Source organism: Schistocerca nitens, chromosome 8 (genome assembly GCF_023898315.1).
Source record: "Schistocerca nitens isolate TAMUIC-IGC-003100 chromosome 8, iqSchNite1.1, whole genome shotgun sequence".
In the NCBI taxonomy this organism is placed as follows: Eukaryota; Metazoa; Arthropoda; class Insecta; order Orthoptera; family Acrididae; genus Schistocerca; species Schistocerca nitens.
In genome coordinates, this window is record NC_064621.1 from 577801885 (window position 1) to 577817497 (window position 15613).

Consider the following 15613-nt stretch of genomic DNA (forward strand, 5'->3'; position numbering starts at 1 on the left):
TGTTGTTACATCTCACAGGACGGCTTCTACTAATCGATCAGTCCATCAATAGTTACTTTGTGTTGGTGCTTAGCAATTTTGAGTTATATAATTTCCCATTCGATGACACACCTAGTTCTTGACTTCCAGTCTAAAATGTCCAGATAGCGAAACGCGGTGTTTCCAAGATAACTACGGATCCATCCACTTTACATGCATCGATGTTCGATGAGTTTGTCCCTCACTCAGATGTGTTGTAAATATATCGTTGAGAGTTTGGATCTATTAACTTCTTTCAAATGAGAGTCCCACTACCAATCTATGGTAGTGAACTTCCAGCCAAAAGAGAATGTAAAGTCAGTCTTATTGTACTGTAAGTTTCCGATTATATGAGAGTTGTGTGAATTGCATACAAAGTTTCTCTGTCTTTATTTTTATTTTCACGGCAAATATGGAGCTATTTAATTTTAAATGAAACATGTTTTAAGCTGAAGTTTGGTTAAATGAACTGCGAGGCATCACCTGTGTGTCTAGCTAGAAATTCATCATGCCCATATTACTGGAAATGAAAAATCCATACACACGGAGCTTTTCCCATTTCAATCTGATAAGTTTGTCTATACCAATGAAGGCAACTCGCTCAGTTTTTTATACGAAGTGGCACCTTTACCTCCTGTTTCGGAATTAATAATTTCTATTGACTGGTGAATTATGCACTATGTACCCAGAGTTCTCTTCTGGTTCTCGCGCCTGTTGTGTTAGGCAAGGATTAACCCACGATCGTTTGAATATGAGAAAAATGTAACGGAAATATTTAAATATATCTTAAAGGTACTAATGTGTTAATCTAGCAATGCTTTGTATGAATCTCTGCCTGCAATCTATGCATCTTCCATCGGTCAAATTACAATCACAGCCGAGTAGTAGCGGCTTTGTTCGAAGCACTGCGCATTTTTATAATTTTATCTCGCAATGGAATTACTACGTAACAAAATTTTTACATTTACCTTCTCATATGTTTCTTTGTGTTAGTAACGTATGACCGGGTTAATCATTTTTCTCCTGAGCGTAGTCTGCATACAGTATGTCTTTTTTAAGCAAATTAATTATTCCTGTTGGTTTTTACGTACTGAATGAAACGGTTGCAAGACGTGCTCTGCCACATGTGAGAATATCTAAAATAGTGATAAAATTTTACAGGAAAGAACTCATATGAGATGAACGGCTACTGATGCCGTCGTGACTTACAGAGATAACGTTGCCACACCAAAGGCGGCATCGCGAATCGATACCACAGACTTTAGAGAGGTCGATGAAATCCACGACGACGTATGTGAGGTGCTCCTGAAGACCACGATCCCCCTTCTCCTCCCCTTCTTATCATGGCAACTCGCCCAGTTGGAGAAGTCATCTAGTCAACATCGTAGTGTCGTGATGGTTGAAGATTCTAATGGGCTTGTTCATTTAAATGTGGAACACTGTACTGCAAGAGAAAAGTTGGTTAATCTGTGCGTTTGGTGATCCTTTTAAAAATGGCTAACATATGTAAGTTACGAAGCAATTCTGTGCCAAATTAAGTAAATCTTTTATTCGTTTATTTAATAAACTGGACTAATATTTCGTGTCTTCTAGTTTTATATGCCACCTCACTGAGTAACTAACCAACCCACAGTTATGGCCAGATGATTGCAGCTGCATCTGGTCACAACAGATATGGTTAGAGTAAACGACGGACAAGAATATCCACATTGAGGTCTGATCTTTAGATGCCGACTCACAGTCTGAGCATGAACACATACACACAGCAACAGAGCAGCTTGACAGCGATTGTGAAACTGGTTCAGTAGTACCACCAATTTCTGCAAATAGTCATTCGTAACAACGCAGGGATGTTGCAGCATTAAACCCGTACAGGAGAAACTACTCTTCATAATATTGTAATATAGCTTCCAGATGTGTATGGCGAAGCAAAAAATTCGAAAGTGATTCTGAATTGCTGGAAACTATTCCATCCAAACAAACTGATTTCGTTGTGAAATGTATAAATGAAGAACTAGCAAACTGACAGTAGATGATTCACGGTATACTCGAAACTACCAGAGAGACTTTTCAGAATTAGTTACTATCCTTGGTGTTCGTAGGAGTAAAGAAGCCACATTTCGTTACCGATTAAATATGGGCCAATGATGGGACAGCGCCAAATTTTCCATTGCATCGATGAGTAAACTGGGGTTTCATATTCTTGTTCGAATTGTACGATTTGGTGACTTGTGTATGATGACGCAGAGAAGAGAAACATATAATGTCACACCAATTAGAAAAATGTTGAATGAATTTGTCAATGGCAGCAAAAGAGTTATAGTGCAGCAGCAATGACAACAGTAGACGAGATGTTCGAAACATTCAGTAGGTATTGCAGATTCAGGCAGTATATTCCACATAAATCGGCTGAATACGATATAGCACAATATGCGCTCCGTGATACGAGAGCTTTTTACATTCTAAATCCGGAAGTATATGAAGGCAAACAGCCTGATTGACTACTTGAAGTACGAAATGATACAATGAGTAGGACTATTAAATATGAAAAGTACATACGAGTCAGTTCTGTTATCTACATTATTCTACAAACACGTCAGTCTATGAGGTATCCAGATCTACAAGAGAACATGGCTTCCAGACAGAAGAAACTCAAGTAACAGATTTTAAGAAGATACTCAAGAAAAAATATGAGTGTTTTTTCTTTGAGACTGCCAGTAGACCTGGCGAAAAATATTTTAACTCCATGAACAATCAATTACAATTAACGGTCCTCCAATGTGCGTAACAAATGTGGTATTAAAAAATGAATGTGTAATTCTTCATTTGTACTAAAGGGCATTGTCTTATGGGGACTGGGGACTAGATTGACCAGAGCAGCATAATTTAACAAATTTGCACATTGTATCCCTGAGAGTTTTTGGTTGTTGAAACGATTTTCCTGTCTTAACGTCTGGGACACAAGAGGACCATTCTCTTCTATGACCCACAGCCTCTGGCTCTCTTCAGCCCCAGGTTGATAGACTGCTGGTCTATTTCAGCCTGGGTGGGGAGCTCCTTGACAGAAGCCCTGTTCTCTGACAATGTTGGTGAAGGATGAGGCAACTCCAGCTACACTGATGGGTTGTTACCACTGGTGCTGTGGATTTGGGGGTTGAGAGAGCTAATTTCCTGACCTACGACAGCTAAACAAGACACTGACACATGGTTAGGGTCAGAAGATGATGTTTGAGACATTATCGTTATGCTGGTGAGGATTTTGATATGAATTTTGCTAAGTTTGACGTCATGTTGACTGCGTGGAGTCCTTAAAACTTTTTCTTAGCATCTTCATACGACAGATGGTTAAGTGTTTCCTTTTATATTCCTGGAATATCTTCTCGCTCTTGAAACCTGACATGTTGGCAAACGAGGAGTAGATATGTTCTAGGCTTTTTACACATTTATAGGGTTGTTTGCAAGGGCTACCTCAATGCTTCGTCCTTCCACACATCCCAAAGTAGCCCTTACTAGTATGGCAGGAGGACATAAGTCCAAACCTGTGGCACTTAAAACATCTCATAAGAGGACAAAAGTAGCGTCTATCACATCTATAAACCCAGACCGTGAGTTTCTCAGGTGAAACATTTCTACTGAAGGGTAGGAAAAAGATCCAGTGTCCATACTATTATCCTTAATTCGATCCACTGACAGTACAGGAAGGATCGTGACACTGAACCATTATTTTACATTAATAGCAGTCGATAACCGACTATACACAAACCATTGACTCACAGTAGTAGGTACTCTGGCCAATAAGAGATATGTTGAGCTGACTCAGCTGTGTGGCGGAACTTTCATTCCGAATGCGTAGAATTCTTGACTTACGCGCTCTGTTAGTCTAACTTGGGGCTGTTGGAAAAAAAAAAAAAAAAAAAAATCTGGGTAGCCACTTCCGATACCTTGTCCGGTATTCTTGGTACACTGTCCTTCTTTTCTATAGCCTCCATCGTATACCACTGATAGGGATCTCGACGCCGAGACCAGATAAATCAGGACACTTACGAAGGTAAACAGGTAGCCATTGTTGCCCTGCTCGTACGCGAATACAACTGGGAGTGGACTACACTCTTACAAGTTCCCACCATTGTGGAACTAGAAGCCAGCAAGGGATTTGACGTGTAGGTCATAATGACAATGATAGATTCTGTGAGATTAAATGTGCAATGCGCATCACTGGCCTCCGTCCATTGGAATAAAGCGTGGACTGTATCCACATTTTGTCCGATTTATGCAGCACTTCTTCTCCATTTTACCTCTTCAAAAGACAATATATCGATCTGACTTTGCAGCGTTTCTCTATTTGCTTTCATTGGTGCCATACGTGAAGCTGAAATTTTTAACAAGAAGCCGTGTATTCGTTAGGGCATAGCTAGCACAGTGGACGGTACATATTCGATTCCGACCATCCAGTTTTAGGTTTTCCGTGATTTCTCTAAATCGTCCAGGCAACTGTAGGGATGGTTCCATTCAAAGGGCACTGCCGATTTCTTTCCCCATGTTTCAACTATTCCAAGCGTGTGCTCCGTCTCCAATGACTTCGATGTCGACGGAATGTAAAACGCTAACCTCTCTTATTATTATTCATTACAGCACCAACATCACTTTCCCGGGACTGAGAGGAGCAATGTTTCTCTGCGCTTGCTTCACACAAAATTTAATATTCACCATCAAAACACAATACCTCACAGTTTGAATTTGAAAGACAACAGAGATGGGAAAAATTACAAAATGAACCCATCCGCGTATCGTTAACTTCAAGAGTCTTAATTGCCTTTACTTAAGGGAGAGACTTCAATTTTTTAACAAGCAGCCTTCCCCTTCGTTACTGAATAATACGTTGGTGGGGACAACGAGCGATGAAGTATCGATAGCACACTTTAGATCATAATAAACGGAACACGGTGCGTGATTTCTATCTTCATTGTGAAGATGTTTGCTGGTAAGTCTCTTCCTTGTATCTGCCTGAGGTTAGCGTATTTCTCTTGGTGTCTCGTGTTTATGATAATAAAGTGATATCCACGAAAGGTTTTAACGACCTTTGCGCAACAAGGATATGTTTGTAGTGAACTGCAACGTCTGATGACGGATATGGAGCACACATTTTCTCATGTGAAATTTGAGAGTGACTATGTTTCTCCTGTTACACGGATGGACGTCCACGCAGAATAACTGCACTGATTTAGTGTGACACAACCCTTCGATCTTACTGAATTCGCTGATGAATCCGATCAAGCTATCTCGGTGCAAAACTGTGTTCACGTGCCTGATCCAGGTCTTCTTGTGAATTTTCGCGACCAAGACAACGCACCCTACGCGTTCAGCCAACTTCCACGCCGGAAGCTAAGCAAACGAATCTGTTTCTTCCCTCATGTAGAAGCCAGCCTGCCATGTTACATGAGAAGCATACTAATTTTGGTTCCGCGCTGAGCATGATCAAAGTGTCCCATAGGCCAACACCCTCGGGTTACATAACGTTGTGTCAATGGAACACAATTTTCGTAATGTTTCTGCTCCACAGCGTTCGTTAACTAAAATGCTTTTTTTCAACCTCAGCAACCACAGACTTGGTTCGCTATTGCAGACAGAGCTGTGACTACCCACAACGTCGTCGACGACGCGTGAAAATTTTCAGCATTGTTGTGCAGTACTTTGGTGACTACACGCATCTCATCAGTGACGTCATCCAGTCACCTCGGATCACACGTAAATCTGAAATAGCAAAGGCAAGCTTATTGCAACGGTTTGTCTAAAACGCCGGAGCAGTAAATACAACAGGTTATTTATTATGAAAAACTAGACGGCAGAACGCGTTCCAGATCTGGAGGCATCTTCAAGAATTATTGGACATCACTCTTATGTCCGACGAAGCATTGTGGCTTATACTGTCAAGCAAATTACCTTCTCAAATGCAAGCTTATGTAATTTAAAGTGAGGGCGACACGCGAGAGAGTAGCCTGCGAATCGATAAGCGGATCAAAAGGCGACTTACAAAGGCGGAAGCCATTATGCACCCCGTCATAGCGACTCACGGCCGAAGTGGGACGCACACGTCTGCAACGACAGTACGTTACAGTCAAAAGTAAACAATAACCACTTCTCGGGAAAGACAGTGAACAGCTTGGCTTGGCGGGTCGACTCATGCAAGACATGACTCACGGTTCCAAATTCAGCGGTCAGAGAGCATGATGGTGTTGGTTCCAATCTCGCTTTTTAGGAAACGCTCCCTTATTTTCTACAGTTAACTTGTTCGCAGATGCCGGTTCCGACCTTTAGTAGACGTCTGGAGTAGCGGAAGCATTCAAGAATGCCTACATTTTAAGTACGACTACATGAGCCAAACCAGATTGTTTCAGTTTTCCGGGGACAGTGGCAGACGAATGTCCAACCAGTATCCTCTTGGTTGTTTTGAAAATCAGCCTTATGCAAAACACAGTTTATTTTTATATTTACCCAGACATATTTCGACACTTACGTGTCATCCTCTGTGGGTCAAATGTTTATTTCTGTAAAGTACAATGTCAAATTTATAATCACTTATTTGCTGTAGGCATAAGAATTACCAAATTTATAATCATTTAACTGCTGTAGGCATAAGAATTACAATATGTACAATTTGTTTTGTTTTGTTTGTACACTCCCCTTAAAATTACATCGGTAACTGAACTGTATTATTATAGTCCGGTTCTAGTTCGCGTTTTCGTCGTTTTTTGACAGCATGTCATGTGCAAACTAGCCATGAAAAAAATTATTGCGCACTTGTGAAGAACTGTTTCGTGGGTAGAGGTTATGTGCGTTTCTGTACTTACATTTTTCATCCTGTTTCGTGTCTCTGGTTGGTGTCTGGATCAACTGTTATTTAGTGCATTGTTTTCACTCAGTTTTTCACAAATATCCGCTCACTAATTCACCTCACATTCACTTTCAGAAAACGTGGCGAAATTTGGTCTGAGTAGACACTTTAGACAACATTCTCAGTGAGAGATGTGACGTTTTTGTTGCTGCCCACTTGTTCATCATTGGTCTTGTGGTTTTTGTGTTTCGTCAGAACTAGTGTGGTGTGGCTGCTGAGGTATATATATATATATATATATATGTGTGTGTGTGTGTGTGTGTGTGTGTGTGTGTGTGTGTGTGTGTGTGTGTGTGAGAGAGAGATAGAGAGAGAGAGAGAGAGAGAGAGAAATGAAAAGCCCGCCCCTTTGACTTTTATTTGTAACTGGATAACCAACTATGAATGATTTAAGTTTTGTGTCCGCAGCAGTGCAGACTGTGCTTTGTCTGGCGCCATTACGTGAGAGTACGGAGCGCCTATTTCAAACTGTAGAAATACCCAAGCATTAATTCTAGGGACAGCTATTACAATATTTGAACTTTGAGGACAAGAAACTACATGAATTTATTATTTTTCTATTCTGACACTGGAAGTAACATCCAGTAGAACAACCTTAAACTTTACGTAAATGAAATAATTTCGGTGGCTGGTGCGTGAGACTAAGTTTTCTCTCAGTAATTAATTGGTGACTTTAAATAAAAATGTTTACGGCACCAGTGATGTTATTGGAAGACGTTGTGATGTGATATATTGAGCATTTCAATATATATTTGTAGGGATAAGGTATGACAAATTAATTAATTATTGTCGTTCTCAGCAGCACATAAATAAGAATTATCGGAGATTATTTCTTTCTTTCAAATAATACTGTTATTGTTCCATAAAAACATGGAAGAAGCCAGTAGTGGTACTCAGCTGAAGATGGCCAGGAGGCTGTTGCGAAATATAGTGACAGGCCGTTACTGACATCCGGCAGTTCTCCCGTGTTTTTATTGAACAATCAATACGCAGGGAAAGCTTTAAACGTCACATCAATACTGTTATTCTTGCTGCTACATTTTCATACATTTTACAATAAGACGTACATACCACCACAACAACTTTAAGCAGAGCCAAAACCGATTATAAAAGACATAATGATTGCCCCAGTCATTACCTATGACAGCCGTAAATCCTGGAAAGCTAAATGGAATAACAATGACATTAACATGCATAACAGCACATCATAGAAGACAAAAGCAACAACTCCCAGAAATGCAACTTCCCGACTGAATATGAACCGTGTAAGAAATGGACACACAAAAACTAAAGCCACGAGCGCAAGTGGGGTTCAACTGAAGATCCACTGTGTGTGAAAATTCTGAACAAACATTGCTACATACAGCACACGGTTCCCGGTTGCGAAGATTCTGTGGGAAATGACGAGACTTTATCGAGACCATCCCGGCTGCTAATGAGTGGCTGCCTCGTTTGAATTTAACTGTATAGTGTTTTATTGCTGCTCATCTACCACAACTATGCTCTCATATGGACATTAAATGTACTGGTGTTTGTTGTACTTGTATTATTATTTGTACTTTGATATTGGAACATATATACCTGTATATTTTTAAATGGTTTACGTATTTTAATCATCAAAATATTTTTACTTGCATTTGTAACCTCATACTATAAATAAAATAAAAAAAACCTGCCATCATGTGAGGAGTTCGGAAGTCGGTAGTGTTAAATTACGGGGATGTTCTTCGATTTAAGGATATGAGCCCCTTATTGCTATTAAAAAAGAGTCTCTATAACGTAGGATATCTACAATTTTACAACACTCAGTACATCACGCTCAGACATCACGCTCAGACATCACGCTCAAGCGATGTGTGGCAGTTGCCCTGTTCCTGTGCAACGATATTGCTGTATCAACTCTCCTGTCTAAGAGTCTCTTCGCTTATTTTACATTCGCCCTGTTTATCTTACTGTGGCTCAACAGTTCGGAGGTGACGGTTGTTTTTATCAGTATGACAGTGCTCCCAGTCACAAAGTGACATCTCTGAGGAAACGGTTTTCAACCGTGATTTTAGCTTTCAAAATGTTTTCTTAAAGAATTTGCTTTACTTACTAGCGATTCATCAATAACATTAACACATTTAATCACACTAGGTGAGCGTGAAAGTAGTTGCCAGGAAGTGACTGATGGAAAATTACTTTTAACAAATATGAATTTTGTTCCTAGAAGCCTTTAAAAAAACAGATTTAAAATTGTAAGCAGAAAAGCACCCTCGAAATATCAAGTTACAATTTTATTTAGAGGCAAAAGAACAATATTAACAGTAGGAGCCTTCGGGCTGAGAAGCTAGCCTGCTCCCTTTCAACACGGCCGTAGTCATGGCCGCTCACAACAATCTCTGAAAGAGTACACTGGTGCAAATCTGCAACACACCAAATTCATTTAAAATAAAAAATTTTAACAACTCACACAAAAACGTAAATTATGCGCCCTTTAAGAGGGATGGAAATGGTACAACACTCAAATTATCTGCCAACGAAAGTGTTTTTTTTTTCTTTTTTAAAGTACTCCTGCGGTGGAAGGGTGGCAACCTAAAATGACTACTTAAATGAAAAGACCCATGAAATACAGTCTTTCATAAAATGTACAAACATGTTCTACATTACATATATACGGCCTCTCAAGATGAAAGGGAAGATAAAACATATTTAAGGAATTCGGCCTTTACAACTTAAGCGTTAAATTCGTTAACACCGAATCCGACAAACATGACAGAGGCAGCTATTAACCTTACGGCAGACCGACAGATAGACAAACAGAGACTAACTGCCTAACAAATGCGGACGGGAGACAGACGAGGAAGCTGGGGACGAGAGACTGACCAAGAAAAGAAGTAGAAGTTGACAAGTAAATGAAACAACATATCACTAATCACTCAACTTCTAATAACTGCGATTTCTGGCAAAGAACTGGCGCAGCAGCCCCAAAACGCTCTATCGAACCGTCCGCTGCCACCCGCTTCAACGGACGCAGGAAGGCGCGCCTATCTCCCGTCTCACGGCGTCGCAGCTCGCCCAGCCTCTCGTGTTGGCCGCGAAGCGACTCCGCCTCGCTATACGGCGCGGCCACTGGACTCACGTGGCGACCTCACAAGCGCCGACGCTCCAGGCGGACAAGTCATCTTGTGTCCCAGTGCGCGACCGACCAACCGGTCGATCCAACCGCCAATGCCCATTGGCTGAGCAAACTCAAGCAGACTGGCGGCCTAACACATACTAGCACTCCGGACGACGGACAGACACTAAATACCGCACACTGACCCGGCTGACCAACTGGCCAGACTCACCGAGACTGACCTGACACACCGCCGACCTGATAACGCCCCTTAAATGTACGTGAACAGGCAACTTTTCCCCTTTCACACCAGAGGGAGACACCAAAGCTCCGATTGCCACAGCGGCGCCACCGCCAGAAAAGGAAGGCAACTGTTTTACACTACGCTCTGCGGCGCGCTCTTCAAAACAGCAAATTTTAGAACGGCTCAGGTTTGCCAACTATAACATTCCTGAAACGAACAGGCCCGTCTATATAATACCATTGGTATGAACCACAATGTCGACCTCGACCCTGATCCCAGTGGGCATTATCACCACTTTCTCTGGTTTCAGGAGGAATGTGGCGCCATTTCTCCGCAGAAAACCAGGCTGTCACTGAAAGTGTCTTCAGCAGATTTCAAGCCATCACATCATAAAGTCAAAGTGTGCACACACCCAACATTAATGTCCAGGAATAGGTGTCCGGGTGGTTTTGAAAGTGTATACTGGTTAATTGGTGAGCTCTGTGTGTAACGATCGACTTCAGTCACGGCTGGGATGGTGGTAGTGACAGTGGTGGGTTTTACAGCGCCCGACCTGGAGATCGTGGACGAGTCGGGCCGGTCGGCGCGCGAGCGCTACTACCAGACGGGCAGCGCCGTCGAGCTGTGGTGCCGGGTGCTGGGCGACACTCAGCCGCCGTCCCGGCGCGCCATCTGGACCAAGGACGGGCGGCCGCTGCCGCTGGGCGCCGCCGCCGAGGACATCCCGTGAGTAGCCGAGTCAGCACGCTCTGGAAGGCCGCCCGCGACTCTGCAGACGGTGGCGGATGAATGTGCAGAACCATTCAGTTGACACGTATAAGCTACACTACTGGCCATTAAAATTGCTACACCTAGAAGAAATGCAGATGTTAAAACTGTATTCATTGGACAAATATATTATACTACAACTGACATGTGATTACATTTTCACGCAATTTGGGTGCATAGATCCTGAGAAATCTGTACCCAAAACAACCACCTCTGGCCTTAATAACGGACTTGATTCGCCTGGGCATTGAGTCAAACAGAGCTTTGATGGCGTTTACAGGTAGAGCTGCCCATGCAGCTTCTACACGATACCACAGTTCATCAGGAGTAGTGACAGGCGTATTGTGAAGAGCCAGTTGCTCGGCCACCATTGACCAGACGTTTTCAATTGATGAGAGATCTGGTGAATGTGTTGGCCAGGGCAGCAGTCGCACATTTTCTGGATCCAGAAAGGCCCATACAGGACCTGCAAAATGCGGTCGTTCATTATCCTGCTGAAATGTAGGGTTTCGCAGGGATCGAATGAAGGGTAGAGCCACGGGTCGTAATACATCTGAAATGTAACGTCCACTGTTCAAAGTGCCGTCAATGCGAACAAGAGGTGATCGAGACATGTAACCAGTGGCGCCCCATACTATCACGCCGGGTTGTACGCCAGTATGGCGATGACGAATACACGCTTCCAATGTGCGTTCACCGCGATGTCGCCACACACCAATGCGACCACCGTGATGTTGTAAACAGGATTCATCCGAAAAAATGACCTTTTGCCATTCGTGCATTCAGCTTCGTCGTTGAGTACACCATCGCAGGCGCTCCTGTCTGTGATACAGCGTCAAGGGTAACCGCAGCCATGGTCTCCGAGCTGATAGTCCATGCTGCTGCAAATGCCGTCGAACTGTTCGTGCAGATGGTTGTTGTCTTGCAAACGTCCCCATCTGTTGACTCAGGGATCGAGACGTGGCTGCACGATCCGTTACAGCCATTCGGATAAGATGCCAGTCATCTCGACTGCTAGTGATACGAGGCCGGCGTTCCGTATTACCCTCCTGAACCCACCGATTCCATATTCTGCTAACTGTCATTGGATCTCGACCAACGTGAGCAGCAATGTCGCGATACGATTAACCGCAATCGCGATAATCTACAATCCGACCTTTATCATAGTGGGAAACGTAATGGTACTCGTTTATCTCCTCCTTACACGAGGCATCACAACAACATTTCACCAGGCAACGCCGGTTAACTGCTGGGTGTGTATGAGAAATCGGTTGGAAACTTTGCTCATGTCACCACGTTGTAGGTGTCGCCACTGGCGCCAACCTTGTGTGAGTGCTCTGAAACGATAATCATTTGGATATCACAGCATCTACTTCCTGTCGGTTAAATTTCGCGTCTGTAGCACGTCATCTTCGTGGTGCAGCAATTTTAAAGCCCAGTAGTGTAATACGGAGCATGTGACGTAAATTGATAATTGATTATGGATTATTGAATCAATGTCGTTTACGACCCCTAGCAAGGGACTCTTTGATCCCAACGTAAACTGATATTAGTCTCAGTTTATTTTCATGTTAAATAACAAATTTTAATAACGACTGCAGAGCACTGGCAACTGCTAGCTAGAATACTTACGACACTCTATTTTAGGATTGACGTAAGACATTCGCATTTCGAATGTTGAAAAAGTCAATTCCATCACCGCATGTTTTGCTGCCATGAGTTGTGGATCTATAACAAAACACTGCAATAGGCTGAAATGTTCCGCTGTGACCTCATTCGGTTAGTTCCAAAATTCTCTCACATGTAACAGAAAAAATTTAATGAAATACTGAAAATGAGTTAATCGACTGTTCGGAAAAGTAACTTTCATTCAAGTAATGGTATAACATAACACGTTATTGTGCTCTAGTATTTGAATTAAAATGATTGTATTTGGGGGAAACCGCAATAAATAAGATTTCTCGTAATTTCTTTCTCATTGAGGAGCAGAGCAACCATCATTGCTTATGTGGGCATTCTTCCTACTGCATCTCATACGCATCTAAAAGGAATGCAATGATTTCAAAATAAAATTGGCTCCTAAGTTTTTTTGCCATTTACAAGCCACAATAATTTTAGAGCACTATGAGCTTTGTGGAAACTCTATGTAAGAGAAACGAGAGCAGCAGGTTCCCAGATCGGAGACTACGCCCAGATCATCCATATTTTGTCCTTGCTCAAAATGATCGCAAGCCACTGTTAAATGATCGGCAAATAATCTCAGAGGCGCGCTTTGTTAATAGCGGAATGAATTCTTTTGCAAAAGGCGAGATGCATTCACCACAATGCTTCTCTTTACCATGACCTCCTGAGATCGCGGTTCCAGGTAGCTTTTCTGTAACAAATATTAAAAAAACGTAAATCGTGTATCACTTAAAAATTTCGAGGATTAAATATCATTAAAAAACATGAATATAACCCTTTTTCTACATAATTATAATTAATAAGCTTATTCTAAGACACGGGAGAAACTTACATACATTTCGTATGCTCTATTCAAAAGAAATAGACAAAATGGTTACAGTTCGCAGACACGCTCCAAGATCCTCGATTAAATTTTGTTTTCTATAATCATACAACATTTCGTACTTCAGATTCATCATAGCCAGAGGTTGGTTTGTCGGATATCTTTGATATCAATACACAGTTCATACACGTTTTATTATGTTTTTGACAGACAAGATAAAACAGTTCCTTAAAAAGGAGTTCACATTCACGCAGCAAGATCAGCTTGAATGAATTTCATATTTAGAAAGAGATAGTTTTTTTTTCCTTTTTCAAGTTGTACTTGAAGTAAAAATGAATTTGTTTTACACATAAAAATCCAACCTGAGCGCATCATATGAATTAATAATATTGAAATATTTTTCACAATATTAATATCTCCATAATATTGGAAGAATTACACATTCACAGAATCTAAGACAAATTTAGGAATAAGCACCAAAATTCTTTAAGACGAGGAGGCATCAAATCAGGGTCTTTCTCAATTTCGGAAGTATTACATTTATCTCTTTTTTCTAGGGTGACAGAAAAGATTGTGGAAGGAGTACTTGACTCAAAGATGATATTGCTACATAAACAGACATTACATCTAACTTAATATACAGTGTTGTTATAATTAAACTGACGGGGTTCCAAGTGCTGCAGTTTCGGCTGTATAAGTCATAGGTATCTTCATTTATAGGTGCGCTCGTGGAGAATGCTGAAAAGATAATAATAATTATGCCACTAGGTGAAAATATGACACTGTACGCAAATTTAATTTGGTGTGTGCGCAGGAAAGGTGCGAGGAGATCAAGTACACGATAAAGGTGGTTTAGCACCTTTATTAGGATATGGTCACAAGTTGCAGACATGTTCAATACGATCTCCCGACACGCTGCATCTATGACGCAGCATGGTCTACAGCTGCTCGCAGCACAGCTGGTGTAATAATAATGATATGTCGTCGTATGTTACCCTTCGGATCCGGATACATATCTGATAGACCAGATAATTCAGACATCCTTTCAACCAAAACTCACGTGAATTTAGGTGCAAATCAAAAATGTTGAAATGTGGGTGAGATCCTATGGGACGTAACTGTTAAGGTCATCAGTCCCTAAGCTTATGCACTACTTAACCTAAATTATCCTAAGGACAAACACAAACACGCATGCCCGAGGGAGGACTCGAACCTCCGCCGGAACCAGCCGCACAATCCATGACTGCAGCGCCCTAGACCGATAGACTAATCCCGCGCGGCGTGAATTTAGGTCCGGGGATCTGGAAGGTTCCACATCTTCCCGTAGACTACAGATGAAGTGGCTGTTACTGTACTTTACTGGAAGCAAATCTTTCACCTAGAAAGCAATATTTAGTGTCCTCCTTTCTTGCATGGAACAGTGATGTGCGCGGAGTTGCGTCCTTGGAAAGCTGGAATCCCGTGTTGCACAAGGTGGTCCTTATAACGTGAAGATGTCACGGTATACCTGACAGGTCCACGAGGTGCCATCTTCTCGAAGAAAAACAGACCGAGAATGAAGGAGTTTCTGAAACCACACCAATATAAGCTGAGTGCAGTGGATGTTTCTGAACAACATGTGGCGGAGTAGAACCCAATACGCGACGGTTCTGTGCATTCACGACAACGTGCAGAGTGAAATGTGCCTCGTCCGTTCGAAGATTATTTTCCAGTCACATGTCATCCATTTCTACGCGTGTCAAATAATGGATGGTACAGTCACGGCATGTTAGCCTATCGTCGGGATCCATTTTGTGCGTGTTCTGAATCTTGAGGGAATAACAGTGTAAAATGAGGCGCAAGATCTTTCGAACTGTTGATCAGGAGTCAGTCGATACTTGTGATACAGCTCGATCATTGGGTGCAGAATTTGAGGCACGTGCTGTACGGCCGGCTGCAGCTACAGCAACTGCCTTGGGACTGGGCGGCCTCCCTCTTCCTGGAGTACCACCTAACTCACATGCTCCTTCAAATTTCTTGATCATGTTCTTTAGCCCATTTCTTTAATTGGGAGCTCTTCGCCACTGTTTCTCTCTGCCATATTCCCGC

At 42.1% G+C, this 15613-nt stretch overlaps 1 protein-coding gene across 1 annotated transcript in view; it reads left to right on the forward strand.

Annotated features, from left to right (window-relative positions):
• The window catches only part of LOC126198887 (zwei Ig domain protein zig-8-like), a 657506-nt gene that overhangs the window by 622314 nt on the left and 19579 nt on the right, over positions 1-15613 (forward strand). The window contains exon 6 of the mRNA XM_049935496.1: positions 10797-10977. Coding sequence (XP_049791453.1) covers positions 10797-10977 — 181 coding nt within the window. The remainder of the gene's footprint in view (positions 1-10796; positions 10978-15613) is intronic.